At 36.9% G+C, this 21267-nt stretch overlaps 1 protein-coding gene across 1 annotated transcript; it reads left to right on the forward strand.

Annotated features, from left to right (window-relative positions):
* Positions 1–13316: 13316 nt before the first annotated feature.
* On the forward strand, positions 13317–16791 carry EAF02_002642 (uncharacterized protein; the record flags this gene model as incomplete). Its single annotated transcript, XM_038898690.1, has 6 exons — positions 13317–13509; positions 13657–13799; positions 13853–13946; positions 13998–14226; positions 14277–16624; positions 16682–16791. The coding sequence occupies 6 exons, from the start codon at positions 13317–13319 to the stop codon at positions 16789–16791; spliced, it is 3117 nt and encodes a 1038-aa protein (XP_038760978.1).
* Between the last annotated feature and the right edge of the window lie 4476 nt (positions 16792–21267).

Genomic DNA, 21267 nt, shown 5'->3' on the forward strand with positions numbered 1-21267 from the left:
ATAGAACTCAAAAGCTATTCGAGATTATTACTGATTATAAGAATCTAGAGTACTTTATATTGATAAAGATATTGAATCAAAGATAAGTTAAATGAACTGAATTCCTGGCTGGTTTTAATTTTTATATTATATACAGATCGGGTTTTAAAGCAATTCGTCTTGATATATTGAATAGGAAAACAGAAGATTGTCTTGTATATGCTAATTCTAATAATGATTGAATCAAGAATCGCTTACAAATAATCCTTTCAAAAAGAATATTCGATATTATTATATTTAAGAATCTTATTCGACAAATAAAGAACAATATCGACCTCACTATAGTGCCTATAGGTATAATCATCCCTGATATTGAGAAGCCGATCAATAATCTTATTGATAAAGTATATAAATCATTCGAATTAATTATTATTATATATAAAACATTTCAGAATCCAATTACTTGTTATTAGCCACTATCAATCCAAAAAAACCTTCAAATCGCTCTTTAAGATTATAAATTAATCAATAATAAATTTTCTATTACGACTATCTCTTTATTCCCTTTTCCATAAAGCTTCACACCCAGATTATATACCAAATACACTTTACTAATCCAACAGAATATTTTGGTTGAGTTAAAACTATTAATCTTATCTCCTGTATATACTGATAGCCTAATATATCAAGAGAAATCGAAACTTATATACAAGCCTGTCAACTCTGCTTTTGAATCAAAGTCTCCCGTCTTGTTGTATCCGGATTCCTAGAACCCCTGCTAATACCATTCTGCTTCTAATCCGATATCTCCATTGATTATATTATATTATTATTAATTAGCAAATATTATAGCAAAAAAACATTAATATATTATTATAATTGTTTATCGCCTAACGAAAATGTATTATTTCATTTTGATTATAAAATTGTCTATAAAGGAGCTTGTTAATTAGTTTATTGAAAAAGTCTATTGTTTATACAATATATCTAATAATATAGTATTCAATAGAGATTTACAATTTATATCAGAATTCTGAAAGTATTTATTCGAATATTTATTAATCACTTTGAAATGATTCTTCTCGTTCCACTTCGAGTTCGATAAATAAATAGAGAGGATCAATATTATAATAAAACAATATCTTCAGACTTTTATAAACTTTTATCAAGATAATTAATATAATTGACTTCCATTTACAGAGTTTGCACTTAATAATACCACCTCAGAGATTATTAATATATTCTCATTTTTTGTTAATTATAGTTTTCATTTATACTTCAATATTGAGCTCTCTTTATTTATTCCCCTAAATATCACGGGGCAGGCGGGCTGGATAGGGTTCTAATAACTTTGCCCTAATCTGGCAAGGCTATACTGATTCGGGTAATAGGTTCAGATTGAGGATTAAAACGTAGCTTAAAAAGCTATAATACAGGATCTTCTGAGTTGAAGATATACAGAATTCTTACAGCAAACTAGCCTGATCAGGCTCTAGCTTACTTGCGCTCCAATGCGAGCGTTCCTTTCGGTTCTCTCCGATAGGATCAGCATATTATGTGAGCTTATATTGTGACATTACCCTTTTTTTAAGAGTCGAGCTTCATCAAGGCGGTACGTTATGGTTTATAATCTACAAGCAGACAGGGCCCGGTCAAACGGAATTGGGTTTGTTAGGGTATCTACAGTAAAAATTGTGAATCAGTTCTTGTGTGTCTTCCAGGTAACTTGCAGGTTCTTCGATTGGCGTATCATAGCTGACCCAACGAATAGTGTATTTCAAGCGAGATCCTCCACAACCTTTTCTTTCCCAGCGGGAGTTCAGGATTTCGATAACTTCAAAACACTCAAGGCTGTCTACTTCTACAAAGGGTGGTAGTGAATTACACTGCCTAAGAATAGGATTATCGTGTGCAGGATATAGCAGGTTGATATGAAAAACAGAATAAATCTTTATCAAAACTGGGAGCTTTAGTTTATAGATATAAGGGCCTATCAGATTTAGGATTTTGAAGAGCCCAAGGTTCTTCCAATTGAACTTCTTCTATAAACACAGGATCTTAATGTTTCTGGTATTCAGCCAGATCAGATTATTGGGCAGATATCTATAAGCAAGGGAACAATAGACATCAGTATTCTTCAAATATCGGACTTGATTAACAGTTAGTTCGGTTTATAGGTGTAAGGAGATAGCTTTTATTTTAGTAACAAATTCTTTGGTATTTTGTACGGTAGGATAGTTATTTTGGGATAATGTAGGCTCGAAGTTTAGGTAGAAATGGAATCCGTAATTTGAGAAGAATAGGGTTATTCGGGTACTTTTGAACCAGACATTGTTGATAGAGAATTTGGCAAGTGGGAGCCACTCTACCTAGTCGTTTTGCAGGTAGGCTATATACGACTGGAGGTATTATTCCAGCATTGTATTAGCCCTTTCGGTTTATTCATCAGTTTCAGGATGATAAGTGGTTGAAAGCTTAGCGGCTACACTTAAGTGTTTGTAGATATATTTTTAGAATTCAGAGATGAATTGAGCTTTACAATTAGATATAATAGTTAGGGGTAAGCTGTGGAGCTTTTAGATATTCTTTTGGAATAGGTAAGCGACCTTTTCAGAGTTGCAGGTACTATAGCAGGGCAAGAAATGTTTCATTTTCGTTAATTAATCGACTACTACCATAATAGTATCGAAACTGGTATTTTCGGGCAGGTGTGTAATGAAATCTATTGAAATATTTTGCTAAGCTTTCTACAGGATCGGAAGTAGGCGGAGAACTCCCTTCTGGTCTCTGTGATTTGGGGTAGCGTGGTGGCAATTATGGCAGTTACGGACCCACTGCGTAACATAATCGTAGTATCCAGGCTAGTAATAGTTTCGGGACAGTAATTCGAAGGTTCGGGTACGGTGCGGGTGACTAGCGGTGGGCGATTTGTGGTATAAACGGAGCAGGTAGGTTTTCAGGGGGTTGTAGTCGGGAATGTATAGTTTCTCTCGGTAATACAGCAGGTTGTTGTTTTCGGTATACTCGGTAAGAGTGATTTTCGGGTGTTTTCGGGGATCCCTTTTGTAGGGATTTCAGGATAGATTTGGGTACAGGGTCGGCTTGGTAGCCTTTGTGGAACAGGGTAAGCAGGTCGGCAGGAAGGTTTAGAGGGTTTTCTGGGTTCTCTAGTCGTATCACAGAGTTGGATATAGATATAGCATGTGGGATTGCAGGCTCTATAACTTTACCATTTTCTGGTAAAGTTATGGTATCGTCGAAATCCAAGTGATCGATAGTGTCGGTAAAATCGGGGTTTCTCTGGCTACGGGTGGTTACAGCGAAGCGTACTCTTTTGGTAATCTTAGATTCGATTAGGGTAATAGCAGTGGAAAACAGGTTAGGATCTAGGTTCTCTCGTTTCAGGATAGTATAGCTTTGATGCAGGAAGTGTTTTATTCCCCTCCTTAGGGAGATTTTCTGATCTTCTGGTTAGTGTGTCAGGTTTAGCACCTAGCTTTTTGGGGTGATAGATGATTCGGAAATTAAATCAAGATAGAAATTCGGACCAGTAAGCTTAACAACGATTTAATAGCTTTGTTATAGTAAAGTATTCCAGATTCCTATAATTGGTAATCACTTGAATTAGTGATGCAGCACCTTCCAACTCAGGATGCCATTCTTTGAAGCAATAAATAATAGCTAGCAATTCTTTGTTGTAAATCTCGTAGTTGTATTTAGCTGCTGAGTGTTTTTTAAAGAAGAATGTAATAGATCTAAGTATTCCATTATTGTTATATTAAAAAAGTATTCTGACGGATATGTAATTGGAGGTATTGGTTTTTATAATCATTTTCTTTTCCTAATCAAAGAAAGTTAGAACAAATACTTCAGTAAACGCTCGCTTCAATCAGTCGAATGCTTCTTGATAGGTAGGGCTCTACAGGAACGGAATATTCTTTCTGGTCAGGTTTACCATCAGGTTGATAATCTTCGAAAAATCTCTAATAAATTGTTGGTAAAAGTTCGAAAATCCAATAAATGCTTGGACATCGATTACGCTAGCAGGCGGTTTCCAATCCACAATTGTTCGGATTTTCTCTGGATTCATTTGGATACCATTGCTTTTTATAATAAGGTCTAGGAACTTGGTTTCGGATTTCAGGAATTTGTACTTTTCGAATTTAGCGAACAAGCTGGCTTTTCTTAATGCTTGCAGGACCTTCTGGATATAGCGAATATGTTTCTCTCAAGTTTGGCTGTATATTAGAATGTCGTTTAGGTAAGCGTGCATGTGCAAAATACATTCATGGTATTCCCCGTAGGGAATTATTGATTAAATCTCTAAAAAAATTGCGAGGGCCCCTTATCAGCTGAATGGTATAACTAAGAATTTGAATAATCCGAATCGGGTACGGAATGGCAGTTAGGTATTCTTGCCCTCTTTTCACTCTTATATTGTTGAAGATAGAGATAATATCGATTTTTACTGGAAATACTTTATTTCTTTCAGATTGTTTTAAAAATTCTTTTATTAATAGCAAGGGTATTAATCCTTGACAACAAATTATTCAAAATGCGGTTAATCTATACAAAATCAAAGGTTTCCATTAGCCTTCTTGATAAACAAAATAGGGGAAACAGCGGGAAGAAGCTTGGCCGGATGAACCCTTTTCTAAGATTCTCTTCCAGCTATTCTTTTAGGACTTCTAATTAAAGCAGGATATAAAGTACAAAATGCCGAAAGTAGGACTAGCTTTTTCTTTAAGATGAATCTTATGGTTGTATAGTTGATGAGGGGGTAGTTTCTCTGTATTCTTTAAAGAAAAGATATCTTTCCAATTTTGGAATTTGGGGTAATAGATTTTTTAAGATCGAATATCTTTTTCTTTTTATTTAGAATATTATTGATTTATTTAATCGATATCTAGAACATTTTATATTTCCAACGAGTATAAGCTGAACAGGCTTTCAGGAAGATTGCAGCTATATCTTTATTCTTTAATCCTTTGGGGCGGGCAGGCAAATATACAAATCGGGCTTTTGGAGGAACATCTAGTAAAGCTTTATACAGAACAGACGGAACAGAGTATTACAAAATTCATAGTAAAACGAGCTATCGAATTGGAACGAGTTTGTTGCAAAGTCGATATGGGGATTATATTTCTTAAAACCAAGCTATTCTTAGTATAATAAAATAATAAACTAGCTTGGTTATATACAAAACAATCTTCTTCTCAATATAATCGTTAATTCTAAGTCCTATTCGGATATAGAAGATAATTCGATTGTTGGGCAGAGTATTTCTATCGAATCCTATAACTTTGAATACCATAAACAATTGGTATATTAATATTTTCTGGGAAGACATTCAACTTCGATCTGTGAAGGCAATTCCTTTACATCCGTTATCAACCATAGTGTAATGTTGGGAGGGTATCTTTTCCAAAAAATAGAATAACGGATAAAATCATTAGATCCGTATGATTGTTTAGTTCATTTTCTAAAGGAAGGCCATGAGTAGCAATAGTAAATAAACGGAGGGTACACGGAGAATCATCCTAATTGTGGGTTTAGATTAGGTATATTCTGTTTCTCGAATTGATTAAGCTAATCAACAAGCAGGGAAGAAAGCGAGATAGAAAACGGATAGGGACTCGGCCCCTTGGAGGATTGTTTGGTACAGAGCTGATTCTTGTAGAGCTAATTATAATAGTAGTAATTCGAAATTAAATAGGATGGGTATTGAAATACGGGCAATCTTATATTAAATAACTAGCAGAACCACAGCAATAGCATTCACCGCATTCCCGTTGCGAACCCCAGATTTTTAGCAATATATTCCTTTTTTCCTAAGCTTAGATCCATTAGATCTCCAGGAATAAAACTTTGGGCTAGCGAGTTGTAAAAACAGAACAACGATTATTCTTCAGAATAAAGTTTCAAAAAGCAATAGAACAAATACAGTAAACTTATTATTAGTATTAACAGAATCGGTTATCGAGTTGTTATAGGTAATTAGCATATTAACAAAATTCATGAGTCGAAGTGGGGTTATATAACAACATATTTTGTAGTTCACAAAAGATTCCTTGAAATAGGAACGGGGTTAGAGCATCATTAGACATTTCTCTTTCTAGGGCAAGTCTTTAGAATTCTATAAAGAAGATGTTAAAATCGAGATGTCTTTGTTTCAATATATATAGTTTATTTTATGTGTTTTGTATCAATCAAAATCCCCAAAAAACATTTCGAGATATTTGAGGAATGCGGTATAATCAGTGAAACTAAGAAATCCCATGGGAGATCTTAGATAGTATAAGCTCATATACCTTTCCAGTAAGTCTTCCAGTAGTGTAAGTTAAGTGGGCAGAAGTTATCGGGAATCTATTATTATTCGCATTCAATTTTTCTATATATCTATTAAACAAAATCTACACAGATCGGAGCAAGTACTATCAAACTCTTTCGGATTGGGGATACGCTTATTTAATCAAGTGGTTGGAGTAGATACAATAAGTTCGGGAACAGAGTCAACAGGAGTTTCGGGGGATACAGTTTCCAAACAAGCAGGTATAATAAACGTGGATTTGGCAAGGCAATCAAGTAGATAAGCGTTTTAAATAACAACCTACTTGTACAAAGCAACTTGAATACATTCGCGAATTAGGGATTCGGAAAATTTCATATTCGAGTGATCTATTGATCTCCTCCAGCTTGGTATAATATGTAAATGCTGATTGGAGGTATTAATACCAAACCTAGGGGTCCTCCAATACAAAAGCACCAAATTCCGAGAAGTCCCCAGGACCAGCCAGATGGATACGGAGCAGTTATTGCAAAAGCGATATTTAATAGGTTAAGAGTTACATAGTATCACAGAACAAAACAAAACTAGATAGGGTTTTAATAACTTTGCTTTAATCTAGCAAGGCTATACTGATTTGGGTAATAGATTCAGATTGAGAATTAAAACATAGCTCAAAGAGCTACCAATACAGGATCTTCTGAGTTGAAGATATACAGAATTCTTATAGCGAGCTAGCCCGATCGGGCCCTAGCTCGCTTGCGCTCCAGTGTGAGCGCTCCTTTCGGTCCTCTCTGATAGGACCAGCATATCACGTGAGCTCACACCGTGACACTAAACCTATTATATCAATATAAAATATAAGTTTCTAAAGGCTAATAAGATTACAGATCGATTTGATATTATCCTAACAAAATTAAAAGCTTTAGCTATTCAATCTATTCAGAGATATAAAGATTATACTAATAAGACTTATATTAATATTTTTTTATATAAAAAAGATAATAAAGTATAGGTTAATATTAAGAATATAAAAACTAATTGTTTAATAAAAAAAGATAATAACAAATGGAATAGTCTTTATAAGATTCTAAAAATTTATAAACAAATCTGTTTATTCTAACTCCCCATTAGTTTTAAGATCTTTTTAGTATTCCATAATTCATTACTCCAATTACTCTATTATTCATCTAGACTAGCTGGTTAAAAAGCAATCAATAAAACCGAATCCTGTCGAAATCAAGGCTGTATCTTAAAAAGAGATAACGAAACAAATAAGGAAATCGAGTAATAGGAATTCAATAAACTATTTGACTATTATAACAAGAACGGATTTCATTATCAAGTCAAATAGAAATATTATCTAATATCTTGATAACCTGTTAAAGATCTTTGTGGTCAGAAAGATACAATTATCGCTTTCTATTTAGCAAATCCAGATAAACCAGAACCACTTGCTTGAATAAGCTTCAAAAGATTTATTACTTCTGATCCCCTGCTAATACTTATATTAAGTATATTCCTAAATCAAGATCGAGATAAACCTAAAAAGCTCTAATAATTAATTACTACTCCCAAGAAAGTTCATTTTAATTCAATAATAGAAATTAGAGTATTTTAATATTATTTTATTTTCTAAAAAATCAATTGATATTATAATTATAAATTAATCGCTTTGAGCAAGAAATACTATCATAACGCCAACTATATGATCTATAGTTGCCTTTATACCTTAGATATAATATACTAGCACACCCTACTTTCTATAAGTAAAGCTTCACTCTTTCATAACTCTTCTATTCTTATGGTACAATATAAGTCTTTACCCGTACCTTGACAATATAAGTATAAATTAGGAATAAGAATATAGATTTTTATATGGTTAGTTAGTTAGTTAGTAGTTCCAATCAATATTATATTTAGGAGAGAATAGAGATGAGATGAGATGAAATGAAATGAAAAGGAAAATAAGAGAAAGAAAATAATAAAGATAAAGATAAAGAAGACTAATAATATCTTTCGGTCTATAGAGTAGCAGGTGAGCATATATAGATAATATATTATAAAAGGATTGTGATATATAGTATATCTATAGTCCTAGTAGGTATTGATATATCTATTCATCTATCTATCTATCTGAAATATAGAATATATAGCTATCTGAGTAATAAATATTGAAATAGATATAGAAACGAACTTGGAATCTTGAGTAGTTTGATATATATAGATAGTATTAAGAGTAGATAATAGTAATGAATCAATTAGATGTAATATAGCACAAAGACTTTTCATTAATTCCTCTAAATTATAAAAATTCTACAATTTATAATTGTACACAAACTAGCATCGGTCCGAAGTAGGTTTGTAAAACTTATTTACATGCTCCTGTCAGCCCTTATACAGATTCGACCGCACGCGGCATACCATGTTGCAATAGAATGTATACAAAAGCTACCCTTACAGGATAAAGCAGCTTTCAAACAAATATTATATAGGAGATCGGAAGCGCGCACGGAGGCGCTCAGAGGATCGGAGACAAAGGCGCAAGTGCGCTAGCCATCGCTTGGGAGGCTACTGAGGGTATTGAGACCCTATCCCTAGGAAAGGGGGATCATGTAAATTAGAAGATCATCCCGCAGTTAGCCCAACCGTAATGCCCCCTGGGAGGCTCGCCTATACGGCCCGGTTGAAAATTACTAATAATAATAATAATAATAATACAGATTCGACCGTGACAGATAGTAGATAGGGATTCTAATATTCTGATATTCTGATATTCTAATTTACTAATATCTTAATATTAAATCAAGAATACTATATTCGATTCTTAGAAATTAAATACATATATATATATATAGTAATTATAATTATAACTATAATTACAAATATTTTATATCTCTATTTCTATTTATCTACGATATCTAGGAGATATTAACTCCTTATGTAGGTATCTATCTAACTATATAGATAATCGAAAATCGAAAATCGAAAATTATAACTTTATATAAGTCTTACTATACTATATTTCTTTTTTTTTCTTAACTTCTCTTTCCAGATATTCGTTACTTTACTTCGCTTTACTTCTCTTCTTCTCGAAGATTTATTTATTTATTTATTTATTATTTTTTATATTCGTAATATTGAGATCTAGATACTTTATATAATTAAATAGATAAAGAGTTATACGATACTTCTCCTTCTCCTCCTTATTCCTAATACGAATATCATCTCAAATCTCTAGTCTCCACCGTTATTAGTATCTAATATTTTCCATATCTAATGATTAGATAGATTATAATAGATAAATTCAATAGATACCTATATATCATCATTATTTTCTCATTATATCTATCTATCTAGGTATCGATATCGATCATAGAGAACTCCTCCCTCCCTCCCTCTCCCTCCCTCATACTCTATTTATTTTCTAGCTTATTTCTTTTCTTTTCTTTTCTTTTCTTTTCTTTCATCGAATTCGAATCTCGAGAGAATTTAAAGTCATCAATCTAGTTAGTTAATTGATTGATGGATGGATTGGATTGATCGATTGATTGATTCATCGATGGAGTAGCTTGTTAGATGTTATTAGAAGTTTATTTATACTTGTTATCTTCATAGATTTATCGATTTTTTCTTTCGATTTTTGGTAATGCGTGTAATGTAATGCAGTGGGTGAGTATATCGTAGTATACCTAGTGCATGAAACGATGAGATTGAGGTGTTTATGCTAACTTATGCTATGCCATGCTATGCGATGGATACCTATGTGTATATGGATGGTTTGGAATTTGGGTTTTGAGGCTCGTGCGTTGCGTTGCGTTGGGTCTGTGGCTGTGGCTGTGTTTGGTGGGAGGTGTGATTTTAGATTTTTGAGTAGGTGGTGGATTTTGCAATTGCAATGGGGGAGTAGGTATGTATTGGTATGGATGGGGTTTTTATTTGGGGATGATGGATAATGGATGAGGTGTGAGGTGTAAGGTGTAAGGAGGATATTATCGGTGGTGAGTGGTGATAATTGTAGGTGTGTTGGATGGGATGGAGGATGGATAGGATGGATGGATAATAGATAGATATTTGGTATTTGGGTAGTATATATATATATGAGTAGAGTTATGTATGTCTTAGATATATATAAGTATATAGGTTAGATAGATATGAGTAAGTACATATTAATTGAGATTTAATATAGTATTGGTATTGGGATTATGGTATTAGAGATAATAAAGTTACTAGGGATTGTACCGGTACTTGAGTATGAAGGAGAGATTGACATTATCATTTTTGAAATTACATCATCATCATCATCACCATCATCATCATGCTTGAAGTACCCACTGATTGGTAGACAAAAAGTCGTTAGGAAATTACTAGATAAGCTTGAATGCTTGAATGATTATAATCCCACTTACATGCGTTGGCAAATGCAGGTTGGATGGTTGGATGGTTGGATGTAGTGTAGCTTGGGATGTGGGAGTTGAGTTGGTGATATGGGTGAGGGGGGATGGGATGGGATGGGATTGGTGGGTTGATTGGATGGAGGAGGAGATGGAGGGAAATGGGTGAGGGGGATTGGATGGAGGGGAGATCTGATTGAATTGGAGAATGGTTTGAGGTTTTTATGGAGTCTTTGGATATGTATGTGGTAGGTAGGTTTTGTAGTGGGGATTTTGATATGTGGTAGGTGTGTATGATATGAAAGATTGGATATGTGATGCAGATGCAGATGCAGTAGAGACCACGCGGAGTGATGGATTTTATGAGGAGTCTCACGTGGAAGGAAAATATGATTTGGTTGGAGAGGAGAGGAGAGGAGAGGAGAAGATGTGTACTCCCTGGTATGTATGTATGTATGTATGTATGTACTTGCCCCTCTGTTACTTTTTTGTTCTAGTCGTCTTCGATGCATAATCAATGTTGATGAAAATAATTAAACCTTCTATTGATGGACTCGTGTTTTATATGTTGATAATTATTTAGGTTATGAAGATTTATTTCTGTGTCAAGATTGAATGATACTTAAATGGGTAGTATTGAAATAAGGTATGATTTATTTGTAACGTTTTATATTGTATTGTGAATGCTAATAAGTGAGTATGCTCCCTCTTCCTTCTAGAGCTACCTCGACTTTATATATATATCTCCTTACCACATGGGCGTCCACTAGAGGGTGTCCACTAGAGAATGAATGGATTTTTCTCTATTACTTGTATAACAATTTAATCAATATAATATAAAATTAGATCAATACGAATGAATGGCTTGATATAGCCAGCTAGCTAGACAGCCAGACAGACAGCCAGCTAGACAGCCAGACAGACAGCCAGACAGACAGCCAGACAGACAGCCAGACAGACAGCCAGACAGACAGCCAGACAGACAATCAAACAGACAACCAACCAGCCAACCAACCAGCCAAGTCTATCCTCTCCCAAACCATATATCCATTTCCACCAAATCTATAAGGATGCTATGGAACCATCTACCCCAAGTCAAATACAAAGACGACGAGAACAAATCGATTCCCCAGTCTAAATTTCGCATCAGAAGCAAAGCATCGAATCCACTCATAATCCATATCCATATCCATATCCATATCCAGATATCATCTCCTCTAATAAGGCTTTAACTCCGTGTACCACCATATCCGTGAGCGAAGATTTTCATTGGATTGACGGTCCCCGATCCACTACGAGCAAAGCTAATATAAGATGTAAAGCTAATGAGACCCCAAGTTATTAAGATCCCAAGCTAGGTATCTATAATCATAATACTCCGCGCCGTACAGACCACCAAGCAGTAAAATGTTCAATGCACGGATTCATTGATCCCTAGTAGTCTGTACATCGTAGACCTTTGCAATCCCCTGAAATTTTAATTGATAGAAACCTCCGTCTCTAGTATGTCCTAGTATGTTCTAGTATCTGCCTAGCACCGACTTGGTATCTTATTAGCATCTTGTGTATCTTATTAGTATCTTACTAGTATCATATCACGCATATCACGCATTTCTTTCAACTACTCTTACAATCGCTGAGGGTCGTACCTGGGTAATAGATCCTTAAGATACCCATCTAGCACAACCACCTAACCTCACTAACCCAACTCGTCCTCACCAATGGATACTTAAACTGCCGGACATCAAACTACCCAGGTATGGCTCAGCTTGGTATCCTCCGTACGGGGGGAAAGGTATGGTTTGGGTCAGGAAAAAAAAGGAAAAATGCAAGGAAATGAATGGGATTGGGTTGAAAATGGTACTGCTGGTCTGGTGCGTGTATATGACCGGGCTGGATTCGGAAAATCCCCTTTAATTGGTATATCGGATCTTCAATGTCAATTTCAAAAATTGATTGATCGAATGCATATGGCGAGGAGAGAATGGCATAACATAGCAGAGATAATAGCATATCAGCTCATTCAGCTCCCTTGGGACCATCCACTGATCCATTCATACGTGAAATGTCCTGTCCTTGCCTGTACGGTACTACATTTGATATTGAATTGAGGAAGCTTTGCTTTGCTTTGCTTTTGGGGGGAAAACAAAAGAACGAAAGAAAAACAGATTCCTCTTTCCCCTCCCGCCTCGCGAGAACGGTGGTTTGGAGAATTAAGAGATAAACTCAACTCGACTCAACTCGACTCAACTCAACACTCATTCTTTTACTCAATCACTCACTCACTCACTCACTCATTCATTTACACTCCTCAGATACATACAGTGAAATAACACAATTTCATTCATCCATTCATTCATTCACTCATTCACTCATTTTTCACCCTCACAACTCGACATAACAATCAATCGCAATCCCAAAAATCGACCCATACATCTCCAGCTATCCACTCACAACCTCCATCCCTCTAATTAATTTCTTATCCGAAGGAGCGCGAATCTGATACAAGACATCATATCCCCATCTCCATCCATTAATTTCCAAAGCAACAATTTCAGTTTCAACCTGCGAATGTCCTTTTCTTTACATAACTGGTAACAAAAGAATTTCATGATCAGCGATACATCGAGAAACACACTCGACCGATTTTCGCAATCATGCCCAATTTCTTCTCACGCTTAAAGGGTAAAGATGGCCCAACGAAAGCATCCAAGAAGAAGGGAGAGGGCGATGCCAATGATCAACTCCCAGCGAAGCCAACATGGACAGATGCATGGACACGAACCACCGTCGAACCAGAAGAGATTCAAAATCTGGTGAGGGGATGTACCGTGGAATTAAAATCAAGAGGTATGAAAATCTGATTCAGAATTGCATATTACCTCCCCCGTTATCGATTATGCACGAAGCCTAGGGGGGGGGGGGGAGGGAGGGGAATTTACTATGGAGTCTGCGTATGTGATGTTACACACTGCTAATTCGTGTCGGTCCTTGCAGCTTTGGATATGCCATTCCTTCTACTTCCATTCCGACCTACGTCAGATCCCAGTGCGGCCAGAACATTCATTAGGAATTTCTTCGATAAGAGACAATTGAGTCGGGAAATGTTGGCACAAGAGTTGAGACTTACGGAACCTATGGTGAGCTGGCAGACGGAACTTTCGAGTGGGATTAACAACTGATCTCAAATTAGGTTCTATGTAGTGTGCTTAAATGGTGCTGGGGTCGATTGGCCGTGGGTGTAGTTTCATGGGATGCATATGAATTGTTCAAAGTTGGGGAAAATGGTAGGGGATTTGGGATTCCAAGAGCAAGAGATCATGGCTAACTTTTAGCAGACTCGAGATATGCCCGCGACGCTTTTGTAACTTTTATACCTCTAAGTGTAGATTCGGATGCGAGAAAAGATATCATTTTTGATTTCTTCGATCTCTTGTCAGCAATTGCGGCTCATGGGAAAACGAATGGTTTAGCTGGGCGCAAATTATCGAGATATGCGGGATGGTGGGCTTTCGAACATAATGATACAGGCAATGGATTTGAAGGTGGATATAAAGGATGGTCAACGTCGGTGAAATCCATCCGTCAGACTGATAAATGTGCTTACCATTCTCTAGTGCGGCTGATGCTGCAAGTCATCTATTCTTCGCCTATCTACGATCACTCTCTCCCGATTCCGTCTCGGGCACCAACGGTATATCCAAGTTACCTATGTCCCTACAGAAGTTGGTCCAGGAAACCGAATATCCACCAGAGAGACCCTCGTTATTACAACAATCGACGACAAAGGTGGTGATGATAGTAAATTCCGTATCACCTACGCCATTTGCATTATTGAGAAGAGCAAATCACTTCCAGTATCGAGACGATGACCGCGCTCTACAACAATTCTCCGAATTTGAGGATCCAGTAAGAGCTTTGACTGATGAGTGCCGTCGTGTTTTGAGATCAATTTCTACTACGAATCAATCCCAGGTATCTAATTCTACAGAATCCACGGGTTTACGAGATGCCTCTTGGTCACGATTTGAGGATATTGGATTTTCTGCATCTTTTGATGATGAAATGGCCGATGATGAAAGTACCTTCTTAGGACCCAAAAAGCCGAAGCCAATACAAGGCCTAAGAACCACTCCGGCAAATGGTGGATCGAAGTCTGGCGACAGACCAACTACTCCTTCCTGGGCGGATTTCCTTTCTTCGGGCTTTGTTGATGATGGACCAAGTAGTCCTCCGCCTCTACTATTACCACCGGATCAGATTCTACCACCTATCAATACTAGAGCAGGAAGTTCGCAGTCGCATCAACCCAGACTCGAGTCAAGTAAGGATTTGCAACCTGGTGAGCTTGCAAGTATTACTCGATTTGACTTGGATGATTCATTCTGGTGGGTTTGGATTAGTAGTTTGGCTGGCGAAGAGACGGTGGACCGAAAGGCTTCATTTGGGCGATGCGCTTTGATTGAGACAACAATTAAAGGTGGTCGATGGTTGGTAATGGAAGAAATGGTCAAAGGCGCAGCACCGGAGCCTGAAGCAGGTGCTTATATTGCGGAGAAGAAGAGCTTTTGGGGACGTACCAAGAAGAATAAGAATAGCGCAAAGCGACGAGGATCTACAGGCAAAACTGAGATGGAGAAACCCGGCAACTTGAAACCAGGATACAGTCAAAGTACTAGCGCAAGCAAGACTACCATTGGGCTTGATCAACATGCTCGAATCCAAGCAGCCGCAATTCAGTTACAACAAAGACAAAAAAAGCAGGAGGAAGAGAAAGGATTAGCAGCGCGACGTGGAAGAAACGATTTTGAAGCAGCTTCTCTGAAAACGAACAGCGTGTTAACACTTCAGCCAATGCTCAAATCGGAAGCTTCTCCGGCAATGAAGTGGGCCAATAAATACGATAAAGATACTGTTCGAGAAGCATACCTAGGCAGTAACTTTATGGGTCGAGGTCTTGGAGAAGGTACTATGCAGTCAAATGGAAATTCATATGACCGTCAAGCGGCTCTGTCACCAGGTCTTAACAGCAACAGAGATCTACCCCTTACTCCAACCACTCCAACTGGGCGTCATTCGCCTTTACCACCTCTACCAACTGGCGAAGATCAAGCTAAAGAGTCACGGGTTCCAATTTCCCCAAGTAATATTCATCCACTTGAGAGGAAACCTGTTCCAGTATCTCCTTTGAATCAAAATAAGCCAAGTATGGATATTCCAAGAGCTTCTATGGATCATGCACCCTCGAGTCCGGAAATTCTGGATGCGCCAAATAAATTGAAGAAGAATAATCCAGCTGCTCCTGGTGGATTTAGAGGTATGTTTGGTAGAAAGAAGCAAACGAAGCCTGCTCCACCAAATGCTTCTCAAATGGCAATGAATGGCAAAGATGGACTCAAACCAGAAGGAAAGAAGCACAGTCTGACTAGACGATTTTCGAGAAAGAAGAATTCACTCAAGTCACCTACGAGTGAGAAGGGAGATGGATCGGTCTCACCAGCTCCTCCAGTTGCATCTGATGAACCTACTCCCATCACTCCCATCACTCCAATAACTCCAATGACTCCAGCAACTCCTCGCCGTCCTTCATACGAACATTCTATTGCAGATGATCTTTCTAGAGTTGATACTGTTGATGCTCGAGAAGCTCGTCAAGAATTCTCTAAATTTGATCAAGGTCCTCTTGAAGATTTCCCAGCATTTGTCCCAACAGCCGAATCCGATACGCCAAGAGCAAGTGAAGATTCTGGATCACCATCAAACAATGCTCAAAGTCAATATGAGGAAACCAATGAAGAACCTCAAGAAGAGCCACTTACACAACAAATTTCCCCTCAAGATAAATGGGCACAAATCCGTAAGAATGTTGCCGAACAAAAAGCTAGGAATAGAGAACTCGAAGAACAAGCTAGAATTGGACATCGTCCATCTACTGATAATGATGATGAGACTTCAGGTGAAGAGAGTGAGTATTCCCCTCCTTCTAAAGCTTCTTCATGGGGTGATATACTAATGGATCCAGCAATTGAATCTCGTGTTGCACGTATTAAAGCTCGTGTAGCTGAACTTACGGGTAATATGGAAAACAATAACTCATCTGCTCCTCCACCTATTCGAAGAAAAGCTCTATAGATTCTTTTACATCAATGTCGATACCAATACATCTATGCCGAAACCAGTCCCGATACCGATACCGAAATATACTCTTGTCATAACTCGCCTACGATCAAAATATTACTCGTAAATTGATGCCTCGCAATTTCAATCGTCCTGGCATCTATTTACATATGTTGCGAAGACTCCTATACATTCATATTCTATTGTCCAATAATTTACACACTCACACACACAGACGCAATTAAAGTTTTTTTCTCGATATTCCATTTAGATCAGATCTTGATTATTGCGGCGCATATAATACGACCCGATCGACTTTGTTCGATTTCTCGGACTTTTCTTTTTTTTTGTTGTTTATTCGCGGTTTCTTTCTTCTACATTTTTTCTTTTTTTTGAGATACCATTCATGATTTCTGTTCTGAATTTGCGCATTTTTGCGAGTTGTCAAGTGAGGGGATAGGACTAGGGGGAGGGGATAAAAGACTGAGAGATAGAAGTAAGGCGGATAAGGGAAGGGGAAAGATTGCTTGTGATCTGGATCTGGATCTGGATCTAGATTTGTAAAGGTGTGGGGGGGAATTGGCAGTTGTGGATATGATTCTATATATTTGATTGTCGGTTTTTGAGAAAGTGGATAATGAGAAGGTAGATAGAGGAGTGTTTGTGGGGTAGGATGTTAAAATAAGAGAAGAGAAGAGGAGTGAGGAGAAAATGGGAGAGGATGATGTTTAGATACCAGTAATTGAGAATGAGATTTGAGATGCAGTTAAATTTGCAGATAGTGTTTGAGAGTGTTTGAGTAGGAAATGAGAATGAGAATACATATATGATTGAGAAAATATATTTGATTGAGTTGGGATATTTGAGTTGAGATATGTTGAGTTTTGAGGTATGATTGAGGGTCCGAGATATGATGAGTCTTGAGATATTTGATTATTTTTTGGATGTGGTATATGGATAGGTAGGTATGTGTGTGATTTTGAGAGAACAGAGTAAAGTGTGTGGAGAAGGTTCAAGTGAATGGGAGTCAAATTGAGGCGAACAGGATTCAAATTGAGACGAATAGGAAGAAGTGAAATGGAAAGAACATCAAGTGAAAATGAATGTGCATTTTGGTATGGATGTGAAATGAAAATTTGGGGTGAGGGGGGGGGGGTAAAGGGGGAAGGGGGAAGGGGTGAGAGGGGGAGAGGGGGGATAGAGAGGGAAGAGAGGAGAAAGAGGAAGAGGAGGAAAGTGGTAGGTGGATGGAGGGAGGGGATGGAATAAAATTTAAATAAATAAAATAGAATAGGATAGAATAGGATAGAATAGGATAGAATGAACGGAGAATATATATTTAATAGATTAGATTAATATTACAATTACAATTATCGTTTTATACATATTGGAGTGTGATGAAATGGGTATATTTATTAATAAGATAGAGAATTGAAAGGTAATGAATGTGTTGTATATAGAAGATGAGAGGTGGGAAGTGGGTGGAGATTAGATTGAAGAAGGAGGAAGGAGGGAAAGAAAGAGAGGAGAGTAGGAAAGAGAGGAGAGAGGAAGAGAGGGAGAGTAGGAAGGAAGGAGAGTAGAAAAGATATAAGAGAGGGAGAGTAGGGAGGATATAAGAGAGAGAAGGAAAGAAAGTAAATAAGGAAATTGAGGGGAATAAATAGGATGGGATGGGATGGGGTGGGTTGGGATTAGAGGGGGTTATTGTAAATGTAAGTCTTTTTAGATAGGTATGTATGTATTGATGAGTTGGTGTGGTTATTGGTTAGTTTTAAGTTTGACCTTGGAGGTGGAGATGTCCACTGGTGTGGTTTGTGGGTAGGTATGCTGTACTGTGGCTGTGATAAGTAAGGGTGGATGGATGGATGGGATGATGGGTGGTTGTTTAGGAGGGAGGGCTTAGGTGTTAATGAATGATGGTTTGTATATATAATGCGTGATGCAAGTTGGAAGTTGGAAGAGAAAAGAGAAAGAGGTGGAGATGTTTTAGATGGAGACGAAGGAGGCGAAGCGAAGTGATGAGAGGTAGTGGAACTTGGTAGGAGTAGGTAGGTATATATAGTATCTAGCTAGATGTTTATCTACTTGGTCATTGTGATTACACCTAGCTGGAGCGTTCTCCGTTTTGGGATCGGGATTCGATATGTGATGTGATGTGATTTGATGTTGGGGAATATTAGTGTATGTTAATGAGAGGATGTATATTTTGATTATTAAAAGTCTAAAAGTTCTGTTGTATATCTGATTTATTATTTATTAACTGTTTTTAGGTTGATTTAAAAGGGAGAAATTATTTGAGTTTCAGAGTTGGGAAAAATGGAGACTGAATGGATTTGGGGGGGGGGGGCCTTGTAGGGGGCTTTCTTGGACTCCTTTTTAACTGGTATTTAAGTTCTGTGTGGTGGATTGAGACGTGGGATAGAAGTTTCTTTGGGAGTTTTAGATTTCTAGTTGTACTATTTGTGCTTTGGGATTCTTGTAGGAATGAAGAGGGAGATAGGGAAGGTGGAAAGAGAAATAGAGGATGAGAAGAGAAGAGGAGAGAAAGGGGGAAATTTATTGACTTATTTATATAAGCGATTTTGAACATCTTCAAGCTAGATATGTGAGTTTTATGTTGCGTTGATGATAATATCTAGGTACTTAGGTAGTGTTATCTGATATGCATCTCTGCATATAGGTGAAGGATTTTGAAAAGAGAGTAAATGTTCGAGGTTGTGTGAAATGGAGTGGCTTTTGTGTGTGAATCTGGATGTTTGTAAATGTAGAGAGGGAAGTTTTGGTTGTTTAGTAGCTATACCTAGTGTAGAGAGGGGTTTCGGGGATGGCGTTTGAGGGGTTGTCACTGTGCTGGTGTTGATTTGTATGGTTTGGTGGTGAGAATGAGTGGCTTGTAGCGGTGGAAATAGTGTTTTATGGGGTGGTGTATATGCTGTTATGACTCGGGAATGATAGTATCTATTCACAAGGGAAGAATATTTAGAATGAGGTAGTTGCGTTGAGTTGGTGATGTAATGCTGGAGATTGATAATTTGATTTCATTTCTCTTAATATTTTGAGATATTTTTCTTGGATTTTGAGAGTACCTGATTTCTGCACCTCCTCCAGTGCTCGCAATGGGTAGATTTGATACTTTTGTTTGAAAGCCCCGGTCAAACTGGCCTATGGTTTATAAAAATCCAGCCGTATCACCCTCTCTCATCCATTGCGGGCACTGATCTGATCTGATGTAAGAGTTCTGGAACCTACTTAACCTTACCGCACATGTAACGTTTTCCGGCTAATAATCATTCGAAGTTTTATACCCTGGTTTATTGATTACAATATATAATGAAACTGAAAACTATATTAAATTTTGATTAAGAATCTCTTAAATTATTCAAAAAAATATGTGATTTATTTTTAAATATTTTTATAATAGTATTTTTGAGAAATTAAAATTGGAAATTCGAAATTTTTTCAAAAATTCGTTTATTTTGTATGGAAAAAGTATTATAAGTTAAAAATTCTGAACTTTTTCAATAAAAAACTTATATAACTTTTCAATAAAAATATTTAAAATAAAATTAGAAGTTCTTATATACAAATAATGATTCATATTATTTATTATAAAGTTTTCATAATTTAATATTAATAATTGTATCAATTATATAATATTTTAGTTTATCTAGAAAAACATAAATTTTGCAGGGATTATGTCACAAAACATCACGGTGTACGGTAAGTGCATTCGATAACTCTTAATTTTGTCCAAAAGAAATGTATTTAGGGAGGGAAAATGAGCAATTGTGTTGATCAAACGGGTAGAGTAAGAGCATAAAAAAAGGGAAGGAATGCACTTGCATTCAGGCAAGGTAATAGCGACGATTTAGCAAACTCGTGAATTTCAAGAATAACATCAAAGAAATGTTCTTAAATCGACTAAACAAGACGGGCATTATCCCCACTCGGTGATCATGAAATGCATTCGCGATTTGATGAATCTTCTGCGTGTCTTTCGAAATAGACTTGGATAAATTGGGGTATGTATCAAGTGTTATTTACAAGTAGTGAGAGCAAAACGCAGCTTTTGATTATGGGAGAAAGCGGATATATTGTTTGCATGCGTATTGGCAAATTCGATGATTGTGAATGCTGTTGAGAGTCGCATTATCATTGATATATCGGTCGTGTGGTGGTAACTTTTGCATTCCTAGAGAGATGTTAGGAAGAGGATGAGTACCGAGTAAGCGAAAGTGGCTGCCTTCTCGGGGAGTTTTGATTGGTCATCAAAGAGCGCATCCAATCAATAGAGAAAATCGACAAAACACCAATGGTGCGTGAACACGACATTGAATGGTCTTTTGGTTACAAAATGTAGTACACAGCCTCGGCGTACGTATACCATACACATAAGAAGACTTTATGTCTCGTCGCACCAAGAACAGATTACATTTAACATTTAGATAAATCGCGAGTACTTTCCATTTCACTCTGACCATTGCTAAT

Source organism: Botrytis sinoallii (genome assembly GCF_014898435.1).
Source record: "Botrytis sinoallii strain Bc 23 chromosome Unknown BSIN_004, whole genome shotgun sequence".
NCBI lineage: Eukaryota > Fungi > Ascomycota > Leotiomycetes > Helotiales > Sclerotiniaceae > Botrytis > Botrytis sinoallii.